Source organism: Podarcis cretensis (genome assembly GCF_951804945.1).
Source record: "Podarcis cretensis genome assembly, chromosome: 7".
NCBI classification, from domain to species: domain Eukaryota; kingdom Metazoa; phylum Chordata; class Lepidosauria; order Squamata; family Lacertidae; genus Podarcis; species Podarcis cretensis.
In genome coordinates this window covers 41,470,612-41,497,093 of record NC_137176.1, presented here as the reverse complement: position 1 = coordinate 41,497,093, position 26,482 = coordinate 41,470,612, and the positions used below count along the sequence as shown (strand labels likewise).

Sequence of the window (26,482 nt, the reverse complement as noted above, 5' to 3'; positions counted from 1 at the left end):
AGTGGTGGGAAGTGGATGGTTTCCTGTCATCCTGATGTTTATGTGGTTGTCATCAGCTTAGTCCAACTTTTGCAGAGCAACGGAAGCAGTTAAGACTGAAATCCTAAACATGCTTATATGGGAGTTAGCCTTCCTGAACACATTGTAAGTGGGGCTTACATCCAAGAGAAAAGGTATAGGATAGCGCTATAAGACACAGCATTCTAGACTGTAGTCTGTCCAGCCTTTTGTTTTGGCTCCCTAGGAATGAAGACATCCTGGTCATCAACTTGTTTTATTTAAGGCCTACTTTAGGAATTACAGAAAAAGGACAGGAAAGGGCTGCCATGACTTGTGTCCTTCCATTAGGCTCGAACCCTGGATTGCAGACTCTGGATTCCTCCAGAGGATGACTAGGGTTGGGAAAGGAAGGCTTGAACAGAGGGAAGCCCTTCCTTCATCTCATCTGGCCTCTAGGGTGGAGAGAGGGCTTCCAGCTCCCTTTCCTTCTGCGGTGGGGTGGAGGGGAGGGAGAGTGTAGAACAGGGTTTCCCAAACTTGAGTCTTCAGCTGTTTTTGGACTGCAATTCCCAACATCCCTGACCATTGGTCCTGCTAGCTAGGGATGATGGGAGCTGTATTCCAAAAACAGCTAGAGACCCAAGTTTGGGAAACACTGGTGTAGAATCTCAGCTTGGGTTGGCAAAATATGATTCAGGAGTAGCTGGGGGCAGTGGGCTTGGTGTTCTCTCCCAGGACCAGGCACTCCCTTGGGAGAAGGGAACAGAAGCAGGCACCTAGACACAGCTTGCACCCTAGCTGCTTATGCAGAAATAAAGACTCTCATGGGTAGGTGCAGCACCTAGATGGGTAGGTATGGAATACTTGTTGCAACAACTTCTCCTGAGCTGTCTTGAACTTCTTGTAACTGACTCCAAACCCATGTACCTTGGACATGCTTCCTAGATTAGACCCATCCCAGCCAACTTTGTACTTTGTAAGAGCTCTGGGACTTGAAGCACTGTTTTCCTGCTGCTGAGTCTTTACACTTAGTAAGGATCCTTTGCTTACTTACAAGTAAGAGCATCTGTTGCTGGCAAATCCTACCACCAGCGCTTTCCTCACACACTGTACTTGCAGGAGTAGTAGGGTGTTGCAGGAGCAGATACTGAAGAGGAAAGGGTTCCTGCAGTCTTGTGTAGGGGAAAGTTTGTCTGACACATACTACGCTTACTGAAATTCCCACTTCAACGCAACTATTAAAGGTGCAGGAGGACTGTCTTCTTTTGAATCTCGCCACCCTATTACGAGTTGTGAAGTTAGTGTCATCGGGTGCCTAGAATTTGCCCTGAGGGTGCCAGTTGCTGAACCTTAACAAGCTAAGCTCCTTATGCTGTCTATATGGTTTGAATGTTTTTCTCCCACTGACACTTTTTCTAAATCTACCTATTATCCAGTAGTTTTACTCTCTCTCATTAATCCCAGTATCTTTTCAAATCACCAATTCTTGCTTTCTGCTTCACAAGTTGTTCTTGGCCAACCCTCCTCTGTTGAAGGTGGCACAGTTAGATATATTATCTCAGGGATGGGAGTCCTGCAGCTATGCAGTTGTTACTGGGCTTCAAATCAGCTAGGGCTGATGGGAGTTGGAGGCCCATAGCATTTGGATGGTCATAGCTTCTGCATCTCTGCTGCCTCTTTGGATCTCCTTTTGGGAGTAACTGGTTTGTTTCAACATTTATTTTTGGTTTATATTGAGTAGTTTAAAAGTAGCAAAGGGGTAGCAGCTAGAGGACATAGAGTAATGAGTGGCCTTAATCATGTTTTGATTCAGCAGCTTTGCACATTTTATTTATATATGGTTTGACTGTTTTTATAGAATTAAAGGTTAGAATGTGATTCTAATTTATTGCAGCTTTACTGTATCGTAAATCATTCATCATTAAAATGTGCCGAATATGCATGGCGTTGTAGTCCAGTGCTTTATGGGCTTCCTCAGAGTCAATTAGTCACAGTAATTACTTCAGATGCTTCACATTCACAGACTTTACCATTTTCACCCGTCCTATAAAGTTGAAAGATTTCTAGCAAATGTGCAACATTACATTACTAAAAGGTCATATGTGGTTTGTTTGTTTGTTTGCTTATTTGTTTGCTTGCTTGCTTGACCACTGAGCAATTTTCAGTAAATGGATCTGTTTCCCCCTCATTCTCTTTTAAAAAATAGCCCCTGGAAACCTATTTCTCTATATCAATGCATTTTGGAAACAGGTTCCTGTAAGAAAATCACTATGAACCAAATAGTGCTGCAAGCTATTTTGGATGGCTTTATGTTGCAATGGAATAATCCTACTAAACTATACACCAGTAATTTGACAAAAGAAATTCATAGGTTATGTAATGCTAATAGTTCAATACCTACAGATGTTGGCATACAGTATATATTAGTTACTTTGAAACAGTTTGAGGAACAAAGAATCTCATGCTGAAATTGGGGGGAAATTGGGTAATATTATGCAGAGTATTCTATGACAAGCTGTAACATAATGCCACACTGATGGTTGCTAAGGTCATTAGAGATGTTTCTGTGTCTTGTATTGCTGCTCCCATAGAGTCTCTTTATGATTTGTTTGCTCATTTAAATCCTAGCTTTATTATGGGCTACTTCACCAATAAAGAACAGTCAGTGCACCCTGTCAGCACCTCTACAGGTGGTCTGAAGTGTTCAGCTCCTTATGCGTCCTCATTAATTTTGATGGAGACAGCAGCTCTGCAAGTTCAAAAGCTCTACATGCAAAAGTTACACTTTCCACTGAAGTGAATGAGAAAGAATTGAGAGGGGATTCCAGATCACAACAAAGAGGAACTATAAGATTCATGGTTCCAGCACCATGTCATAATTTTTAAACATTGCACCAGTGTCATTTATCCAGTGAGTAACACTGATAGATCTGAATTTATATTCCAGCACTGCTATGGACCTGCTAAAGGACAGTGCATATGTTGTAACTACCACGTGAAGGTTGCTATAAAAGTTCATGTGCAAGTGCAGATCAGGAGTATTGGAAACAGTTCCCACATAAGTTAGGAAAGAGATTTGTATTGGTGAATATAATTTGCGTAAGAGGAAAAGAGCAGTTGTGGGGTAGCCAAGAATAGTGAAGAAGAAAAGAAGATCACATTGTCATCAGTAATCAGACATGATCCAGGAACAGTTCTGTAGAATTCCCAACGAATCAGCATCACATGCTAAAAAACTATCAGTGTCTTTGAGACACTTTGAATAAAAGAGAAAGGTGAAAACATCATTTGGTTAGCTGAGTAACTGAATGCCGTTTCCTGCATCTAAAATATCTGAACTTTCAGTGTTGACAATTTGAAGAATCATCAGACTTAATATGGTTGAGCTCGCAGTTCATCTGGATCCTCATGGTCCGAGCTCCTTGCTGTTATTCATTTGGCCTGCATCTCTCTGTGAACATGATGGTGGTATCAACAATGGCATTTAAATTTATTATATAACCTGTTATAACTCTTGAATGAACTCATCAGGATAAGTACACCTCTCCTCTTGTGTGTTCAGTTAACACTGAATACCTGGGCAAACAGTCTGTAAGCTGGATCTCCCCATCCACAAAACAACTTTATTGTTGTGTAGAAAAAGCATTAATGGCAATATACACATGGCAGTCTCAAACTATTCTGCATTAATTGTTTTGTGTTGTCATGTGTGTTCTTATTAAAACTTATTTCAGTACTGAAATGGTGAGTAATATTTTCAGTAGCTACTTGGATGGAATTGAACTTTGCAGAGCAATTTTAATGTTCCAATGAATTGAGAAATAAATGCAAGAGTGCATAGGTCAATTTGAACAAAAGGGATAAAGCAGCTAGTTCATTATTATTTGAAAATAATTTCCTTAGTTCAACTTGCAGCAGAGTGTGTGTGTGTGTGTGTGTGTGTGTGTGTGTGTGTGACTGACTGTTGGGGGAAAAACTTGTGGCTGAAGAACTGCATATAGTTTTATGACAAAAGTCGAAGGTTTGTTCTGTTTAAATCAACATAAATTGACCCCACAATTGCCTCTCAGAATGTATCATTTCATTACCTATTGCAGTCTAGTTCCAATAACATCTATGCAGGTTTTGCCATTTATTTCACCCCTTTTTGACGGTGCTGAAATGTGAAATTGTTTCTTCCCCAAATTAAATCTTAGATTGAATATTTAAGATAATGACATCACTGATTAGTTACCTCTTAATGCCTTTTTAATCCTCCTGATGTATTCCTTGCTAGGGTGCTAAAAGAATAGATTGCTTTGTTTAGTCAGTGCAGGCTTAAAAGTGTCATGGGGATACTCATCTACATTAATGAGCCTGGGAATGTGAGCATTTAAATGTGAGCAACAAAGACTGCAACTTTATCTATAGAATATCAGATAATGAACAAATGATGTACATCACCCTGTTGATTTTTACCACCCAGACTTGCTGAGCAGCATTTAAAATTTGATATTGACAAATGGCCATTTTGTTGAGAGGCGTGCAGTGATTATAGCCTGCGAAAACTTCTCGCACCTCCATGGCACACTAGCTTTCCTCTGATTCTGCTCCACCTGTAACAGCTGCTGCCCTGTGCTTTTTCTGTGGCTGAACTCCTCTTAATGGACTGGCTTCATATTTCTGCATTGCCAGAGGGCTTTCAGTGCTGCTATTAAAACTGAGAAGGAGGAATAGAGTAGTTTACTGCAGTAGCTACACAGATGGAAAACTGAGAAGGCCTAGCAAAGAAATACATGTTTATGTATATGTGTGACAGTGACAGTACTTGAGATTGAATTTATATGACCCAGCTGGTGCTCCCTCTCCCCCTCTCTCACACACCTCAGTATCTTTCCATCAGATAGTCAACCCAATAGCCACTTCATTACATTATTTTATGTTTCCACGGAAAGCTACCATCTGCATTTGATCCTTCATGTTGAAGCCTTGAAAATGTCCATGACATGCAAATTGTAACAGGGGTGTATTTTAGATTTTTTATCTCACCCTGTAGACTGGCTAGGATTTAATAAGGACTGTGCCTGTGATTGTTTCACAACATAGTTTTGCATATTGTCTTACAAGTGTTCAAAGACATTTAGAAATATGACATATCCAGCACAGACACAGCTGTTAGATATGAGCTGTGAGACATTATTTCCCTAAGATGTCTAATGCTTGATACAATAGACATATGATTATATTTTGAGGAATAGAGAGCAGACTTCAGATGTGTGGGACCTATATATTTAACTAGGTGGTCCACCAAAATAAAGAGTTCAGGGAGGACATGCATTAACATTAAGGAACTAGATGCTTCTGAAGACCTGCTCAACCCAGGAATATGTTTATTTTCTGTAATCGAATGGAAAGTCCTTTGATTCTTAGTTTCAGCATCCTAGTTTAGAGGACAAGAAACTTCTGTTGTATTAAAAAAGTGTTGAAAACAGTTGCTGAATAATGACAGTTCACCCAGCTCTAGCCCAGCTAATCTTCTGACTGTTCCTGGTGTACTTTTCTATTCCAGGAGACATTTTAATGAAGTTCTCTGTTTTTGTAATTGATTTTAATAAATATAAGCCTTTGTTGGGTTTGAGAATTAATTTTAATTTATTTTATCCATTGCATGCTTTTTGAAATTTGTATGTATGCTTCTTAGACATTCCAGTGATTAAGCAGTCTATAAATAGCTCAGATAAATAAATAATGCATATTTACAGCAATGATGAGAGCAATTAAAGTATCTCTATGTGGTTGTCATTGCCATGTCATTTTATTCTATTTGTTTTATTCATAGTGTTTGTGTGTCATCCAATAACAAAGCAGAAATTAAAGCTGTAAGATATAAAATAAACCATAAGCATGGCAATAGAATAAGACCAGCAACAAAGAAAGTCAATATAAAGGCTGTAAGTGGCACTAAAAGAATTAAAGATAAAAAAGCCAGGGAAAATAAAAACAACTCTCACCTAGTGCTGAAAAATAATCACTAGGTGGACCACAGCAAATAGCAAACCAAATAAAGTTTTTACAGAAAGAACCTGAACTGCAGTGAAATGGAAATGGTGTTGCATGTGGCTGATATGGGGTAGAGTATAAAACAATGTTTTTTTATATTCCTCATCTCCAGTAACAAAGACGTGTATCAATGAACATCCACAGACTGTGACTTTGCTCCTTTGGGGAGGACTGTAACCCTGCCCAGCAAACACCGGTAAACTGGACAGATGAGCCAACCAAAATAAGGACCACTGTCTTATCTGGATAGAGGTTCGGTTTATTGATCTACATCCAGTACAGTACTGCATTCATGCGCTATTCTAGCACCATCACCACCTCACATGAGAAAAAGTGTCATGTGTAATCTGCATATTGATGACACTTCAGCCCAAACCAGTAAGTGAGCCCACTCAGTGGTTTAATGAAGGTGTTTAAAAACCTGGGGGAACAAACATCCTTCAGGACAATGGCATAGATGCAAGGGAGTGAAGCAGCAGTTATGCAGAACTACCTGATGAAATTGCTTGTAGCACAGAAGTTTCTGATGTCACCCCCCCCCCTTTCACTGAGAAGGAATAGCCCCACAAATGTAGAGGGACATTCAGTCCAAAATTAGTTAAAACAATCTGAAACTGCACAGAAGTTAACATTTCAGAAAGCTGGATCATAGAGTGGAATGCATACTTAACACAGTTTAACCTTGGGCTTGGAATCCATACCTTTAATATGATTTGAGAACTTCTACTGCCTCTGCTCCCCCAATAACAGAGGCCCTACACAAATTATAAAGTTGTTGGGAGTGTCTTCCTTAAAAGAAATAGAAAGAGCCTATTAACTGTGTTTCAAACTGAAATCCTTTTCATCTACCCTTTCCAACATAGCATAGTTATGCTTCACCAAGCTCTTCCACCAAAATGATCGCACAGTCTTGAGAAATGGAATGAAATGAAGTGAGTGGTCTTCATGTCCATCCTAAATTTTGCCTCAAGGGACAACGGCTTTATTTCCAGTGAAACATTTTAGCAATTACAGCCACTCTTTTCTGTTTTCATCCCTGTGAACCAGACCCTAAGGGATGCAGAACATACCAGCTCAATGTAGAACAGTCCCTAGGCTGCTTCAAATTACTCAGGAGGCTACGAGGAAACTATAAGTAATTGGAAAAAAAATACAAAGGCTGTTAAAAGCCATATTTCCTTTCAGTCTACTAAGCTCTGAGAGATGAGAGGCTGGACTTCAGCTTCCAGAAAGACACATTTGTTTGTCTGTTTTGTAAACATATGGCCACTTGATAGAAAATCCCATTTTTAATTATCCTCCTTCTAGACAACATTTTTGATGTAAATTTTATCATGCAATTTTAGCTGTGAATATCCTGAAGCTCAAGCCAGTGTTTAGAAGCAATTATGCGTGGAATACACTCCCTTTATAATATGGGTGAATGGTTGGATACTGTCACGCAAATGGTAAACACTTTCCATTGATGACAATGTGTTCGATTACCACTAATACTACCCCCACCTTACATTGTAATATAATGTGTCTGGGATGCATTCCTGTGCTAATATAGGATGGGTTTTGCTCAACAACAGCATTTTTGGGAACATCTGCATGCTATTTATACCCAATCCAAAAATCAAGAGTCTACCGCAAACCCATTTTCCTTCTCATGTTTATCTTTCCTTCATTTTTTACAAAATATTTTCTGTCATTATTAAATGATTCACATTCCTCCCTCTCCAGCCTCTAACAGTGTTGCCATCTTCTTATTCCTTTTAGCATCTATACTAATAGTGAAATCATTGTCCAAGGATGGATCCTTATGCAGCCGGAATGACTGCATCTTCATACAAGAGGCAGGAAGCAACAGGCTTGGGGAAAGAACTGAACTAGTTCAGTGACCTTGGGATGCTGAATGGCTGTATATTTGCAGGGGGGGCAGAGTCAGATAATCAGGGATGGAAGGAGGGAAAGGAATAGAATATCCTGGAAAATGATGTGGTTAGTGGTTGAAGCATTTTTCAGGGATTAAGGCAGGAGTGGCTAAACCAGCCTTTCTCAACCTTGGGTCCCCAAATGTTTTTGGCCTACAACTCCCATCATCCCTGACCACTGGTCCTGTAAGCTAGCGATCATAGGAGTTGTAGGCCAAAAACATCTGGGGACCCAAGGTTGAGAACCACTGGGCCATATGGTTTTTGTCGTTTCTTGAGATCTCCCTCCCTAAATTTTTGTGGCTTGTTTAGAAATACAATTTTTAGTTTTAGTTAACAACAACAACAACTGGCTGCTAATATGGATTTTTGTGGCCCTCTAAGGATCATTCAAAATGTTTCTGTTTTAAACTTTTTGAAACAGTAGTGGAGAGTGCCTGGCACTTCCTGGGAGTTTTTACAAACCAAAGAAATATTGTGATCTTTAAAAGACATTGTTTATTTCTTTGCCAAGTCATGGTATGAAGCAAAATATATTTTAGTACACAAAAAAGGGAAAGAGGTTGCGCACCGAGGCCCCCAAGCCCTTTCCCAGTAAATAACTTCAAACGGACACATAATTTTAGTTTAAGTTTTTGAGCAAAATTTAGGCCACAACTTTACTGATTACAAAAACAAATTGAGTGGTATTTGCCTAGGCATTGGTCAGAGACTATAACTGCCTCCTGCCTCTCTGGCTGGCAGTCTGCAAGGGTAAAACACCAAACGAGGGAGCAACATCGGTGAAGATCAATTGAAGCTCACCCTGGGGTTCCTGTGGTCCTGGCATGGCCCTAGCCCCTCAAGTGGACTTCAGACGAGATCCAGGACCCCCAGATTCCTTTACCAGAATACCCTGTTCCTGGAGAGGCAGGTGATAGCCACACCTCCACTCCCCCACATTTCTATAAACCAATGCCTAACCGCCAAACCTTACAAAGTTGTGATGATTGCTAAGGGGGTGGGCCAAAACCAAGTGTCTAAAGCCAATCTGCCAAATGGAAAAATTCCTACCCAGCCCCTGCTCTAAAGCAGGTGACCCAATCCAAAGCAAGGCCAAAGCAGCAGCACCAAATTAGGGGGGGAGGGCGGGTGTTCGGCAGCGCGAAGCAAGTGCCCCACCCCCATCGCGCTGCCGCATTTATAGGTCCCTGGGATCACGCCACTCTCCCCAGTTGGCCCAAACAGCCAAGCGCGATCAATGGGCACAGGACATTGGTCATAATATTATGTTTGCTGACTGGGAAAAGTTGTGGACCACCGATATGAAGTTTACGGCATGTAATGCCTTAAGAGAAAATATTATGAAAATGATCTATAGGTGGTACATGACCCCAGTCAAGCTTGCAAAAATTTATCACCTGCCTGATAACAAGTGTTGGAAATGTAATGAAACTGAGGGAACATTCTTTCACCTTTGGTGGACATGCCCAAAGGTTAAGGCTTTCTGGGAAATGATCTATAATGAACTAAAAAAGGTATTTAAATATACCTTTCCTAAGAAACCAGAGGCCTTCCTTCTGGGCATTGTCGGCCAATTGGTGCAAAAGAAAGATAGAACACTCTTTATGTATGTAACAACCGCAGCAAGAATACTCATCGCAAAGTATTGGAAGACACAAGATTTGCCCACTCTGGAAGAATGGCAGATGCAAGTGATAGACTATATGGAATTGGCAGAAATGACTGGCAGAATCCGAGACCTGGGAGAAGAGTCGGTGGAAGAGGATTGGAAGAAGTTCAAAGAATATCTCCAAAAAAATTGTAAAATGTTTGAAGGTTAAAGTGATGTTGGATATAAAGAAAATATGGCATCAGTGACATAGTAAAGAAATATGTAAAAATGTTTCAAGAAAAGAAAGGGTAAGACCAGAGTAAAATTATGTCGAAACTAAACAAAGGATATAAGGGTTTAAGTTATAAAGAATGTGTAAGAATGTATTTAAAAAGAAAGGGAAAATAGAAGACATAACAGGTTGGAAGATATAATATTGATTAAGATTTGAAACAGGGTAAGGAGCTGCTGAATTTGACTGAGTAAAGGGGAATGCAGCAAAGGGAGATGTGAGGAAGTCAGGAAAGAGGGGTATAAAGATGAGAATCAAAAAACTAATTTTTCTTTAATCGTTGTTCTTTGTTCTTTTTTTTGCTATATGTTTTTGTACTGTGTTTTTTATGCTGTTTTTTTCCTATTGTTTTTTGTTGTTGTTGTGTTCGATTGTAATATCTGTTTTATTATATAAAACCAAAATAAATATTCAAAAAACAAAAACAAAAAACAGCCAAGCGCGATCCCAGGGCCCAACAGACAAGGCTTGGGCCACGCCTAGCAACAACACACAACATAGGGGTGGCTTAAGGGTCCCAAGCACAACCAGGACCCTCGATTTAGGAGGATCCCATCTGCTAAAGTCAAAACATAGAGTCCTAGCACATTTTCCTAGGCGCAAACCCCATTGAGCACAGAGACTTATGTGCCTGTTAAGTAAATGTGCATAGAATTGCTTTGTGATGGTAAAATATTGGCAGGAATATTAGATGATTAACTGAATCCAGTATTTCACAGTTATATCCATATAGATCCAGGCTCTTAGAATGCCCTGGAACCTTGGAATTCCATTGCCAATGCTGAGCTAGATGGATCTGTGCTCTTACTCAGTATAAGGCAGCTCTCAGTATCCAGTATAAGACAGTATAGTGTCCTGTCCCTATGAACTGCCTTTCTATGTCCTTAGCAACATTCTCATATCACTGTATAAAGCAATTTAACACAGAGATGCAATGACATATACTATTCAAATGTCTTCTAATTTTTGGAATAGTTTGCAAAAAAAGCAAACAAAATAGCAATAGCAGCCGTCCAAAAGTTGTTGTTTTTTAAAAAACAGCTTTTCTGGAGAAACAGTTTGCTTCCCAAGAACTCACATTGCTGCTCCCTGGCAAGACAAAGCCCTTAGTTACCCTGACAGTTTGCAACATATTGGTGCCAACTTGATGGACCAGTAACACAGATCTGACATGCGCTGCCTATGCTGAAAACTGGGAACTGATGCAGAATCAGTGTATGAGCTTGTTTGCCCCATCAAGCATTCTGAGGATGTTATCTCAGAGATTCTTTGCCCGAGATGTCAATTCCTGTCTAAATAGAAAAGAAATTCCAGGGTATTTCCACCAAACAACCTTGCTGACTAACTTGGGTCATACAGAGGTCACTGTTAACATCTCTTGGGATAAGGTTCTCTGTATAGTGAATATCACAAATGATCATGCAAAAGGCGAGTTAACCAAAAGCCTTTGAAAGTGAATTAAAGCCCCGTGATTTACCCCATGAACACAGAAACAGGCCAGATGGTTTGGTACATTATGTATTACATTATCTGAATGAGACATCTGGAACATGGAGACTACTTTAAGTGTTTTGGCCATGGCGTTCACTGACTTTAAGCCAAGGATGACTGGAGATCTGTAAGTGTCTACTAGGTACCATTTTGTTCAAAGGGTTTTATTTTGTAAATATTAGAATTGTATTATTGGCCACAACAAGTCAACAGCATAGGACAGGGTAGCAATTTTAATGTTGCTAAAAAAAAACATTCAGGGCAGGAGAAAAGTAAAAATTGGGAATCCTCCTCCTAAAGAGCAGTAGTTCCAGACTTTGAATTTTGGGGTTAGTTGAACAGGATCTGCTCATCTAGCCCCAAATCTGTGTAGCAGAATGGAAAGGGGGATGTAATAGTTCTCACTGTTCTTCACAGTGTATGGGGTAGGGTCTGAAGAATCACACCTTTTGTGGAATGCCCTCACCCTGGAAGCATGCCTGGGATCAATGCATGTAGCATTTGGGTGTTAAGTGATGACATTTTGGCATGCCCAGACCTTAGGATTTGATAGAGGGATGTGTGGCCTGCCCTGCAGTTTTAAATAGTTTGCCTGGGAATTATCCTGTCGCTGTTTTTCAGTTGCTCTTATTGCTCATTTTTCATGTTGTTTGAAGATTTGGATTGTTTCAACTGATCTCGAAGCTTTTGGTGTTTATAATCACTCTCAGGGCCATTTTTGTGTTTTTCCATTCTTTTTCTTTTAATTTACATGCTAAGTTATTTCTGCACACTTGTAGAGCACTCTTGATTATTTAGAAACCAATCAGAGTAGACACATCGAAAACCATTGATTTAAGTACCATGCATTTTATGATTATGAGGTTGGGAGTGAGTACATGGAAGCACTGATCGCCTACCCTGGGATAGATCTGGGCCCCTCTCAGGTGAGAAATGGAAGAGAAGCATTACATAGTTCGGGGGTGGAGGGTGCATTAGTGCTTCAGAGATTTGGAGAATATATTGCAGTGTCCCTTTGTATGTGGGTTGTAATACAGTGGTGCCCCGCAAGACGAATGCCTCGCAAGACGGAAAACCCGCTAGACGAAAGGGTTTTCCGTTTTGGAGGTGCTTCGCAAAACGAATTTCCTATGGGCTTGCTTCGCAAGACGAAAATGTCTTGCGAGTTCCTGCCGGTTTTTTTTCCTCCCCCCCCCCTTTTTCTAAGCCACTAAGCCGCTTATCTGCTTATCCACTAAGCTGATAAGCTGCTAAAAGCCGCTAATAGCGCTAATCCGCTAAGCCATCAATGGGCTTGCTTCGCAAGACAAAAAACCCGCTAGATGAAGAGACTCACGGAACGGATTCTTTTCGTCTTGCGAGGCACCACTGTATTGTTGAATTTGAGTAGTTTATATATGAGAGGTTGATAGAAGCAGTATTTGACGTAATGAATGGTTGCCATGGTTACATGAAATGGATGGTGAATGAGATTGGCTGATTGATTGATTGATTGATTGATTGTATGTTGTCTTTGTGTTATACAATCAGGTCTCACTTACTGAACACAATAAATTCCCTGGAAATTGTTCGTTAGGCGAGCATTTGCAAAACAAGTCCATAATTTCCATTATTTCCTATGGAAGTAATTCTAAAGTGGAATTTGTCCACTCTCTTCCCCCACTCTCTTCATGGTTTCTTCCTGAAATGACTACAGCCAATAAGCAAAGGAGAGACAAAGGAAAAATGGATTTGTCTGATCTTTTCTGCTCCATGATTTGTCTGATCTCACCCCCCCCCATTTTCTCCGTGGTTTCTGCCCGAAAATGGCTGCCACCAACCAGCAAAGCATAAAGAAACAAGGAAGTAAGAAAGTTGGCTGTTCAGATGAGTGAATCTGTGGAGCATATAGCAAGGTCTGTGGGTATCAGGACCTGCATGTGTTATACTGCCTTATGGTGCTCTCCGATTTTATCTATTTTTATATTGTGCTTATGTATATGGTTATTGTTTACTTATTTTATTATGGAAGTCATTGATATGGCTTTATTGTCCTTTTTGTGTATATATGTGTGTGTGCTTACATGTTTATCTATTGTAAACCACTTCAATATCCTTCAGATAGTAAGGGGTTTATAAATGGAGGAAAGAATAAGAAGTAAGAATAAACCAAAATAAAATAATTCCTTCCAGTAGCACCTTAGAGACCAACTAAGTTTGTCATTGGTGTGAGCTTTTGTGTGCATGCACACTTCTTCAGATACGTAGAATAAACCATCTGTCAATTTTATTTGGATTCAAACCAAAATGTTGCAGTGTACATGCACCTCTCTCCAGAGTACTCTTGTTCAGTGCTCAAAGCAGCCAGGAAGAGAAGTCTTGTAGTGGTTCTTGGGCTTTGAAAGGAATGAGAACCTCTTCCCCTACTTCCCATTGCATTAGATACTGTTAAAAGAATTTCAGAATTTGGGCTGTCTGCCAGCTCTGAATCTCAATGTTTTGTTTCTGTGGGCAAGGATGAAAAATGGTATGGGGGACTTTAAAAAAAACAAAACCCACATCATGCTCATTCCTCATTCCTCATACTATGGATTCTATGGGTTCATAGCATATCATGAATACAGGATACTGTGGGTTTGATCCAGACTTTGCTTCCACGGGCAGAGTGGGGAAGGCTCCTCTTTCTGATTCCTCCTTCCACCCTGCAACACCCAGCAATATCTCTCACATTCTTCTAGAGGGTTGGGAGGGTCCTCTAGAAAAGTGTGGGGTTACAGGAGGAGAGGGGGAATCCATTAACTGGATGAAAGGTCATCTGTGCATGAAATGAACTTCTCTGTGGAAGGAGAAGTCTGGATCCAGTCCTAAGTGCACTTAGTTGCTCAAGCAGGTCAACTCCTTCCCTCTTCTCCATTGTCCATTTTTAATACTGACAACTTCTAATATTCCATGGTTCGACTTTCTTCAGCCATAGACTGTCTGTCCAGAGCTGGCAGCATCTCTGTGGTAGAAATTTGTGCTTCATTTTCTTCTTCTAATAGTCCATTTATACCATTCTACCAAGAGCTAAATTGTGACTAAGGAAATTGCTGAGGAAATGTATTTCTGACTCTTTTCAAAATATTTCGGTTATGCATTGTTCCCTCGCTGTGTTCTTTCATTTCCCTCATGTTGGCACTAAAATACTCATAACAATGTTCACAAAAACTCTTCAGAGTGTTCTTTGCAGCACTGGGAACATCACAAATGTAACAAGCCAACCTATGGTAATTAAAGCTTCCCCCAGCCCGCCGTGGGCTCAAGGTTTTCTGTGCATAGAATCTGGTTCTTTTTTAAAAAGCAACCTTTATTGGAGAGGTGGGGGAGAGACCAAGCAGTTATTCACTGATAATGATGATGATGATGATGATGATGATGATGATGATGATGATAAAAATAATAATTCATTTGTACCCCACCCATCTGGCTAGGTTTACCCAGCCACGGGCGGCTTCCAACAAAGATTAAAAATACATTAAAATGTCACTATTGCAAGTGCATGGAAAGCAAATGCAGTAATTTAATTTATATGGTGGCTATATATCAGCTAACGCATCTGTAAACAGGAATCTCCTTAGTTAGCATGGACCTTTTAAAATACAGTGTCTAGGGTCCATCTTCAGTTAACACCAGCCCTGTTATGTTGTTAGACAGTAGTTTTATGTGTGTGTGATTGTAACACTTGTGATATTTCTAACCGGAAAGAGAGAATGCAATAGACTTGAAGGGAGCAATGATAGTATGGTGCAAGGAAAGGAGTGTGCCGTGAATCTACTGGGGTTGAGAATATTCAGTGGGACACATGGAGAAACCCCCTTCAGAGCTTCATCCTTAACATACAGGGTCTGAAACAAGTCAGTGGGCTGATGTATATGGCTTGCTTGTGAGCACTAATCAGAGCATAAACAGAGAGGGTAGCACTGTTTCCAGAGATCTTAGATATGTGGAAAGGGATATGCTGAAACAGCACATTTGCTTTCCTATGAATGTCCTTGAATGTGCCCTGTCCTGACCACAGTTGGGCACCCTGTGAGGTATGTCTGAGTGTTTCAGGTTGGTATTTGAGAAGGGGTAAGGCTGGAATTGCAGTACCTTGGACAGCTCCAAGCATAGAACTTGATGGAGAATCTCAAAAGGGTAGTCCTTTGACCGAGAGCCTTGTCTTCTGTTATCTCTTAGTCTGTATTCATGAGTGTGGATGCCATAGTGTAAAGGAGGTTCATTCCTCAGAGGATTCTGGCTCAGAGGGTATTATATCGGAGTGTCTGACTTGTGGGATTTGGCTCAAAGGGACTGCTGGTCTTTCTGATCCAACTGGTGGCAGTGCTTGCTTACTTGCAAAACATTTTGAGGACAAAATTGCTATCCTCCACCAGAACTTCATTAGTACAGCAGATGAATTTCAAAAGGCACCCACAGCACTGTCTATGTCTGTGGTATTGGATGAGTTTCAGTTAGTAAGGCTTTAGGACATGGACAAGGACATTGATTCTGTTTGGTTGCTCTCTTTACTCTCATGGATGATAAAAACTATCAAGGAAGGGACAGCTCTCTGGGCTAGAAGGTGATTAATGCTTCCTGTCTAGAAACTCCTTAAGATCTGGATCTGGAACATCTAAATACTTATTAACCAGTTGCTAAAGTTTTCTTCTTGGGCAAGGTTCTTGAAGATAGAGTTGTGAGCTAGTTCCAGGCTCTCTTGGATGAAAACTGATTTTCTAGACTCACTTCATTCAGGGATTACAACTGGTTTTGCCACAGGAACTGGCTTGGTCCCCCTGTATGATGACCTTTGTCTGGAGAAAGGAACAGGGGAGTGTGTGACTGGCTTTCGATACTATGGTATTGTTCTGGAGTGGCTTCCCACTTTGGGAGTGAGAAAGCAGTGGCTCCTTTCATTCCTAGTTGACCATCTTCAGTGGGTGGTGCTTGAGGAGTGTTACCCGGCTTCATGGATCCTTCAATGTGGGGTGCCGTAGAGTTCAATTTTATCTTGCATGGTGTTTAACATGTATTTGAGGCCTTCTCTGTGGTAGCTCCTCATCTTTGGAATACTTTCTCCAAGGAGGCATGCCTGGCACCATCACTATCTGCTTTTAGGTGCCAAGCAAAAACATACATGTTCTCCAAGGCTTTGGGATCTTAATAGCCTACTTATATTTTAGAATTTAATCTGCTTTTTTCTATAAAATAGTGGTTTATTTTAGGTTGTTTTAGGCTTGTTATTCGACTTGTTTTCAAATACTTTTTGTAAGTTGCTTTGAGTTCTTTTCTCTAAAAAACCCAAATAGAAATATGTATAATACAATACAGTATAACATACGACTGTACGCTATAGTAACCATCCTGTTTATGTGAATGTAGATAATAGATTAACAAGCACACGGGTATAGCCATAAAGAATGCAGGAGTGCAGTTTATTTCATATTTGTACCAATCTAGAATTATCGAATTGTGGAAGAAAGCTTCCTAGTTGAACATGATCTCTATTATGTTTATGTTTCACCAAATTTGATTTGTTTTGATTGTGTTAAAACTGAAACAAGCAAAAGAACTTCTTTAAGACCAGACAGATCAGTTAGGACTCAGTTATATACACACATGCTTTGGAGAAAGTCCTGTCAAGTTCAGTGAGACTGGCTTACTAGGCATGCAGGTAGTATGTGAGAACATATTATTAATGATTATTATTATTCCATTATTTTAGCAAGCAATTAACAAAATACAGCACATTTGCTATCAACAAGTATATTGAAAAGTTTTTCTATTCATACAAATCCATGGTATTACTTTTCTTTATGATTATTTGGATCCAAATATTCAAAAATCTTAAGGTGCAAGCCATGTAAGTCAAAAATCTTAAGGTGCAAGCCATGTAAGTCAATATCACAAAGATAAACCTACTAGTTCAGTTGGTAGATAAAGAGGTATTTATTCTCAGGGTTGTGGGTTCATGTCCCACATTGGACAAAAAATTCCTGCATTGCGGGGGGTTGGACTAGATGACCCTTGGGGTCCCCCCAACTTTACAATTCTATGATTCCATGAACTTCTAAGTAGTGGATTACTCTGGGGTAAATCTACAAGATTGTCAGCCTCCTAAATTCAGCAGCTGTACTCAGAGAAAGCTACAGGAATGGGATGTTCTTGCTTTGAGCTGCCATGAAATGCATTTGAAAATAAGATTGTTTATGGAATGAGATGGGACTGTGGCTCATGGGAGCCAGCTGAGAGCTTCCCATCATTTGTTACATGCTGTGCATAATCAACATTTGGCTTAACTTTCCAAGAATGATAAAATTTCATATACTGCTGCATGACATGTGAATTATTATTATTATTTTTTACATATATTCATACCACCGACTTTCCTGTAAGTTAATCTCATCTCTCATCAATTTTTCACCAGCTTCACTCTGATGTTGATAAAGGAGATGGCTCCATCAAATACATCTTGTCAGGAGAAGGGGCAAGTTCCATTTTCATTATTGATGAGAACACGGGGGATATTCATGCTACAAAGAGGCTTGATCGGGAGGAACAAGCCTACTACACCCTCCGAGCACAAGCACTAGATAGACTGACAAGTAAACCCGTGGAACCAGAGTCAGAATTCGTCATTAAGATTCAGGACATCAATGACAATGAACCTAAATTTCTGGATGGCCCTTACACTGCTGGCGTGCCTGAAATGTCTCCTGTGGGTAAGTACTTGCAGTTGAAAATCAATTCTTGTTTTTCTTCCCTTTTCATTATTTGCTTTTTCAATATTTTCTTTCTTCCTATTGCTTATTGCTTTATCACACTACTGTGTTGTCTGTGACTTACTTCTCTTGAGTAAAAGCCAAGCTTGAACCCACCTGAAATCTGCTAATTTGTGACATGCAACACTTAAAGTTTCTAGATGAATATTTCAAGAATAAGGGAGGGAGCGTATCTGTGAAACTATTTTCTGAAACAGATAAAAGGTACCATACATTCAATTGGCAACCGAAATAATCAGGTGACTGAAGAAACTAAAATATGGTTTTGTAGAACTGGAACAGGTTTCAGTGATTGGGGCTATGTGAGGGATGGGACAGGATGGAGGTGTATGAAATCAAGCATGTTGTGTAGAAAATGTACATATAAATGTTTTTCTTCCATTTATATCACTAGAATGAGGAGTCATCCAATCACTGAATGTTGAACTATTTGGAATAGACAAAAGGAAGTGCTGCACAACACAGAGCCTCTTAAACTATGGAATTCTCCTCCATAAGATGTAGTGATGGCCACCAAAGGAGATTAGGCAAATTCAAATTCAAAGAGGATGGGATAGGACTAAACTAGTAGTGATGTCTATATGCCACCTTCAGGATCAGTGGTAGCATTCCTTTGTACAGTATACCAGTCAGTGGAAAACAATAACAGAAGGGGGCTGTTGCCTTTATATCTGGGCTACTCATAGGCAACTGGTTGGCCTTCGTGAGAAACTGGATACTGAGCAAGGGAGATATTAGTTCTGAACCATATGTACGAAAAGTTCTTAAGGGACTTTTTTGAAGATTCATTTGAAGTGCTTAAAAAACGTTAATTTGATGTTGCACCCTAAGTGGTCCTTCAATGTCCTCAGCAGGAGAAGTCCCTAGGTACCAATCCATGATTGTCCACACGTCTCTGCTTCACCTTAAAGAAGCAGATAAAACAGCCCTGTTGAAATGTAGTAATTCGGTATTGTCACTGATTGCTAAATATTGAAAGTTAGTCATTATTAATAACATTGTTGTCAGTCAAGATGAGCTTGGGTTTTTAGGTACTGCTTGTGTATTTGGCCATTGTTCCTTCTCAGGAATAGGAAGACGATACCATCAGTTTCTGATAAGTATTCCATGTTCAGTCTCAACAGACTATTATCTGGGTGTTTCATTTTTCCCCTTGTACAGTAACTGGAGTCTATCTTGTCTTTTCTCCATTGAGTTTGATATACACTCTCTCACACACAGTTCTAAATGTGTTAGTTTTCTCACTGAACTGTGCTGGTTATAGAAACATAATTTCTTTTACCTTAATAACCTTAAGATACCCCCCCCCCGGATCAGGTCACTTTAGAAAGGCATTCATCTCTAGAGTTTGGGAAAGTATTCTACCTTCTACAAATTAAGCTAGTCTCTACACCAGAGGCAGTCAACCTTTTTTATACCTACCACCCACTAATGCATTTTTCTTGATGTTAAAATTTCCTTACCACCCACCAGTGCTGCAGTAACATGTAGCGTAGAACCCCCTACTGCCCACCTGGAATCCTGAAATGCCCACTATTGGGCAGTAGGGACCAGGGTGACCACCCCTGCTCTATACAGTAGCTATCAGTGTGTTCAACTGTAGCTTAAAAATAACAATATGTGGGCTGTTCTGTGTCAATATTTTCTTTGCAGTCTATACTGTTCTAACTGCCTCCCTTTTTGCTTCAAGATAGTGGTGACTTTTGGTAATATGGTTAAAAATGTCTGGAATGATGGGAATTCTTTTGCTGTAAATTAAGTTGCATTGTCAGTCATGAGTTCATGTGGCAGGCCCAAGTCAACAAAGGTATTGCTCAGCTGTGCAACAAGCCTATAGTAGGCAAATGAGTAGGCAAATATTGATACCCCTAGAATAGTAGCCCACAATAACCAGATAATATCACCTTCCCAGTGCACACAGGTCAGTTGTGAGCCCCAAATGCATAAAAGTTCATTGCTTTGTGTTGATCAAGTTCTTTAGCAGTCACAGGATAGAGTTTTGTTATTTATGTCATATCAAATTCCAGTCTACCATACTGTATTCTTGGCCCCTTTACAACATTTGGTTAGACCCTGATATCCTTGTTTGAGAAGGTCTAGGAACTTTTTCTTGTATATCATGGTGCAACAATATAGGTTTTTTGTTTTGTTTTTGCTTACTTGTTTGTTTGTTTTGCTCTTAGGCCTTTCAATTCTCTCCGTTGCATACAGACAGAAGAGTACTTCCTAGCATACTCTTCAGATCGTTTCTCTTCAGATTGTATAAATCTTTCCCCTTTTTGAAGAGTACTTCCTAGTAGTCTCTGAGGTATTGCTAAGGTATTCAGGTCCTCCTGATCTAATATAGTGTAGGCTTTATCCATGAGTAGATGTCTACATCTGACAAGCCTGTTTTAGAATGCTGATTGAGAAGCACACATAGCATGTGCCTGATTTCTTCCTTTCACTTGCAAGTCCCTGTTTGCACTGTGGGCTTCATAATAATGCATCTGCTATGGATGCCTGTTTTTGTCTTCTAACGTACTTGTCTACTGAATTGAATCTCATCATTGTTAGTAGAAGATGCTGGCCTAGTAATGTACTTGAACCAAACATTTTTCTTAAATCAAGGTCACCAAGAGTTTATAGTCTGTGAAGAGTCTGAAAGAAAGTAGATCACATAGGCATCTATAAAAGCTTTATAGTGCCCAAACACTAGCGAAACATTCTCTCTTTTCAACCCCTTCAAATTTGTGCATAGCATTTTTCTGCTTCAGTAAGAGGTTAGGTAAGCAGTCTGGAACAGAATGCAGTGAGCTTGCATTCTGAACTAGGCAGATGCGGTAGCATCACACCTTATTCAAAACTCCTTGCAATAATAATAATAATATGAACTTGTTGGCATCACAGAAAGTATAAGATTGGCTATCAGAAGTTGTGTGCCCTTTATATTTGTAAAGGTAGCCTCCTGAACTATCTCCCAAGCCTGGTCATTGTGGATTTCAGTAAAAGGTTTAGTGGCTGTGCCTCTTTGAAGACGTCTTTTGAATATTTATTTATTTTAGTTAGAAGAATTTATAAAGCACTCAGTCAAAGTGTCCCTATGTGGTGAACCTAGAGCAATTACAAATAAAACCAGGAATGTTTAGAAACAGCTATATGTAACTTGTTAACATGTCCAGGTAAGCTTGATGATTTTTTATTTTTTTTAAGCCATTGCCTTAAGCAGGACAATGAAAATGTTCAACAGTGTCAGAAAGCATCTTGGTTCTGTAATGTTAGTCAGTGCTTACAACTCTTTGGACAATGTCCTTCTCTAGGCCTGTCCTTGTCCCATATTGTGTGATTACTTGACCCAAGAACTGCATTTCAACTTTGCAACAATTGGTTTGGTCCAGATTCAAGGAGACTGTTCTATAAGATGACCAGAATTTTGTCATGCTTTTCCATTGATATATTAGGATGTGTATTAGGATCTTGTCCACTAATACCACAGCTCCTTTTGTGTTTCTAAGGAGGCTTGTCATCTTTCTCTGAAAAATCCTGGGAGCACTTGTGATTCCAAATGGCAGACACTGAAAACAATATCCCAAAGGACGTGATAAATTTAGTCAGTTCACCAGTCAGTTTTGTCAAAGGTGTTTGCCAGAAACTGCTTGAGGCATCCAATTTGGAAACTACTTTGGCTCCTGTCACTTTGGGAAAAAGGTCATCTAGCATTGGGAGTACATATTTTTCTCTGACTATAGCTTCATTAAGTTTTTAAAGATCTAGACAGGTGTGCTTTTCCCCATTTTTCTTGATAACAGGGACCATTGGTTCATACCGTGAGGTGAGCTCAGTCATTTGCTTAAGTGTGCTCCTTTCTTTTATCCTTCCTAGCTCCATTTCTACATTGTGATATAGGTGAATAGATATTCTGTGGCTGTTTGTACATAGTATTGTTTGCCCACAAATCTTAAAGCAGTGTCCACAATGTCTCATTTTCTTAGGCAGTTTTTGTCAAACAGTCCTATTTCTCCCACAACTTTTAGTAGCCCCATTCAGGCAGCTATTTCATGACTGAGGATTGTATGGCAGACAGAAACGGCTCATCCGTGTAGCTTGTTAGTGTAGTAGAGCATCCAAAACCATGTATAATATTCCCTGGGCTGTGTAAAACAATTGCTGCCTTTTGCACATTTGTGAGTGCTCTGGAATTTTGCATAGGCCTTCTCTGAAATAAGTGTAAGATAGGCTCCTAGGTGTATTTTGAAATTAATAGCATTTTGACTGGTACCTAAGTTTATTTTCCAAGGAGGGTCAGTGTCCTTACACAACATAAACTTTAAGAAAAAATGCCTGTAGACCACTGTGGTGAGTTGTTGCACCACCTGAATACAACAGGTTCTCTAGGCCTATAACGATAGTAAAATGTCCTGTCTTCAAACACTTTCTGCACTATGCTCCTCTAGCTTGACTTTTGTAATTGGTTTTTGTGAATTGCATAGAGAATTTTGATCAATGGGTTGTCTAGAAATGGCATTTAATCAATAAATATGGCTTTGTAAAGAGTTACATCCTCTTACAGTTGCATACTTTCAGAAAGCACTTGGTCTATAATTCCAAGCACCAATTTGTCTTTAGAATCTTCAAGCTCACTGTGTTCATCCTGTTAATTCATGATATTTATGGCCCTCAGCAAAGGTAAAGGATTTAAAAACATTGTTAGCTCCCCACACCTGTACCATAAAGGAATGAGTACAATTCTTTTCTCTCTGGAGCTTTTTTGGTCAGGCAAAGGTAAACAAATTTGACTCTTTTCTTCAGGATTCTTTAAACTGGAACCTTCTGGTCCTGGGAACTGTGCCTAGAGCTGGGTGAATCTCTCATCTTTTCAGTCCTAAGTTCAGTTCTCCACATTTTTATATGAAAATCAGCATTTTAGTGTGAATTTATTCTAATGCACACATTTTTCTTTACAGTTTTGTTCATTATTCATTTTTGCAAAGCAATTTCCCCTAATATAATGCCTTTCTGTATCTCATGTTCACTAATATATGCATTTTTGTACACATTGCTTGTCTAGAGGATACCACTAAAAATACAGAGACGTGTAAATTTGGGAAGGTGGCTGTTTTTGTGTTGTTTCAAAATGTACAAATTATGTAAGTTTGCCTTTCAGTGTGGACTAAATAATAATAATAAAAATCCCCTCCATAACGGTGACACTGTTTGTTATATTTGGAATTTGTGAGATCTGACACCAAGTCATGGAAGAATCAGGACACCAGTCAGTCTCCACGAAGAACAGAACAGTAGCAGGAATCTCATGGCTGCACATAGATACAACTATGCCTGGTGCTATCAAATGATTAATACAATCTAAAGCCCCTACTCTACCCATGTGGCTTTGCCGAGTGGTGGGGCCACTGCCACATCTGCAGTCTTGCAGCACATTGTGGCCATGGTGGAATATGGGGTGGAATATGGGGAGGCAGTAAGACTGCTGTACTAGCCTGGAGCTGGCTTCATAATCACAATCGGATCAGGCTTAATGCCATCATGTGGCAACAGTGAGACTGGCTCAAGATCCAACAAGCCCCAGATTAGCTCAGCCCTTTGCACTTCCTATATCAGGGACTTCTGCTGACTCCCCATGGCTGGCATCCCACTACTGTCACTCTCACTCACATGTTTGGCAGGCAGAGTGACATTTGCATTATACTCTTTGCAGTGGGAGGTCATCTTGGCTAGGAGAGCTGGGTAAAGGGACACCTCATCTCGATCCAAATCCCACCCAACTCAGCTCAAGTGTCTTTTGGATTGCTCTGCTAACTATATAAGGACACCGTCCACACAGAGAAAGACTAGTTTATTGTGGCATGAGCTTTCATAGCTAAGGTTCTACTTCATTTAATGCAGTTTTAGACCTAGGTAAAGGTAAAGGGATGCCTGACAGTTAGGTCCAGTCGCGAATGACTCTGGGGTTGTGGCGCTCATCTTGCTTTACCAGCCTAGGGAGCCAGTGTACAGCTTCTGGGTCATGTGGCCAGCATGACTAAGCTGCTTCTGGTAAACCAGAGGAGTGCACGGAAACGCCTTCCCAGCAGAAAGGTCCTTATTTATCTACTTAAACTTGTTCACAGATGCCATTTGTTTATCTCAAGTCAACAGTCTCTTGGTGTTTTTGAGAATCCAGATTGTATCCAGACTTATTTCCCCTGGAAATGGCCATACATAAATAGCTTGGCTGTATCTTTGGGTATATTTATTCCCTTCATTGGTGTCCATCATTAGTCGTACACAGAGTAGAACCATTGAAGTGAATGGACCTAACTTAGTCATGTCTATTAAATTCAATGTCTACTCTGAATGACCAACACTGGGTACAATCTCTTGTGTTCATGTAACTGTGTTAGCAAGTAAGTCTTCCAGATTGCAGACTGAGAATATAAAAATACCACATCAGAACAGTCTCCAGTTGCTGTGCACTGCTCTTGAAATCATTTGTCCCTGTAGCAACGTAAAGGAGAGTGGTTTGAAACATGAGTCAGGGGCAGAGGGGAGACAAGTAAATCACTTTTACTGCAATATGATTTTACTAAAATGTAAGCATAAATATTATTGCTGAGTTGATAGCTGGCTGTTTTCCACAGTCCTTTAACACAATGTCAGTGAAGGAAAAAGGAGAGTAACCTCTGAAGGAAAGATGAAGATCAGTGTTTCTAGAGGGGGGGAATCATGAGGGCAAGAAACAGAATTCTTAAAGCTGTTTCCAGCTGCAAAAACTTGGATAATCCATTACTTTTAAGACCAAATGATTCCCCAACTTTACGAAGGCTATATATTTGAACAAAGAAAACCCCAATGCTGAGATCTCTCTCTCTGTGTGTGTGTCTCTCCAGTGGCCTCTCCTAGGGTTAGGAAAATTTGATAGAAGCACCACACTTTAGGTTGCCTTTGTATTAAATATATATTGTTCTTAAATCTCTGAGATTTTTGTGTGGATTTGTATTCCCCGAGTTCAGCAGGGGGCAGCATAGGAAAGTATCTTGCTCCTTCATCTTACCCCCTGAAGAGGACGGCTCTCCAGCTTTCAAACCTTTGTTATTTTTCTTCCCTTTTCCTATGCTGATCTTTTTAAACTCAGTGCTTTAATCCCCAAGCCACATTCTCAACAGCAGTGTTTTTGTCGAAACCCAGAAACGTCTCTGAAATAAATATCATGAGGCCTCAAAGGTTTCATTGGGTTCCAAACACCCCCTTTTTTTTGCAAAATAAAAAATAAAAAATGAGGTTAATGACTCCATGACCCTCCATACTGTCTGTCTGTTGCCAACATGATTGGAAGCACCACCACACTTTCTAAGATTCTCTACTTTTCCAACCATGATCATTTAAGGTTTCCTGTGCTGTAGGAGGGCAACTAGCTACAATTCCCAACTGGGAAGGATTGTTAAAGCACTCTGGGAATTGTAGTTCGGTAAGGAGAATAGTGCTTTCCTAGCAACTCTTAGCACATTTAAGAAACTGCACAACCATGGGTTCTTAGAATATTTTTTTATAGCTTATGAAGCAGCATTCTTTAATAATAGGCATCACTGCAACCTGGTGGGATAAGTCCCACGATTGGAATGTAATAATGGAGGGATACAATCTATTTCAGAGAAACAGACCAGACAAGAAAGGAGGAGGAGTGGCGTTATATGTCAGGGATGTGTATACCTGTGAAGAGATCCAAGATTTAGAACCTCAAAGCCAAAGTGAGAGCATTTGGGTCAAAATTAAGGGAGAGAAGAATAACAGTGACCTCATTGTGGGAGTTCACTATAGATCCCCAAGCCAAACGGAGGACATAGATGATGCCTTCCTGGAACAGATGGCCAAGCATGCAAAAGGAAGGGAGATAGTAGTAATGGGGGACTTCAATTACCCGGATATTTGTTGGATGTCAAACTCAGCCAAGAGCATAAGGTCAAACAGATTCCTCACTGGCCTTGCAGACAACTTTGTTGTCCAGAAAGTGGGAGAAGCAACAAGAGGAACAGCCATTTGAGATCTGGTCCTAACCAATGTTGATGACCTGGTTAGTGGGGTAGAAGTGGAAGGATCATTAGGCGCGAGTGATCATGCTCTTCTGAAGTTTACTATACAGCGGAAAGGAGCAGCCAAGCATACTAGGACTCAATTTCTTGACTTTAAGAAAGCTGACTTCATAAAACTTAGGGAAGTGCTGGGTGAGATCCCATGGACAGTAATACTAAAAGGAAAGGGAGTTCATGATGGCTGGGAGTTTGTTAAGAGGGAGATAGTAAAAGCACAACTTCAGGCAATACCAATGAGACGGAAACATGAAAGGTGCCTAAAGAAGCCAGGGTGGCTATCTAAAGAACTTTTAACTGAGTTA

The 26,482-nt window shown here is 40.1% G+C and overlaps 1 protein-coding gene across 4 annotated transcripts in view; it reads left to right on the top strand.

Moving 5' to 3' along the window:
- Nucleotides 1-26,482, top strand: part of CDH7 (cadherin 7) — a 118,539-nt gene that overhangs the window by 33,598 nt on the left and 58,459 nt on the right. For all 4 annotated transcript variants that reach the window (XM_079982928.1, XM_079982929.1, XM_079982931.1 and 1 more), the window contains exon 3: nt 17,760-18,054. In XM_079982928.1, the coding sequence (XP_079839054.1) occupies nt 17,760-18,054 (295 nt within the window). The remainder of the gene's footprint in view (nt 1-17,759; nt 18,055-26,482) is intronic.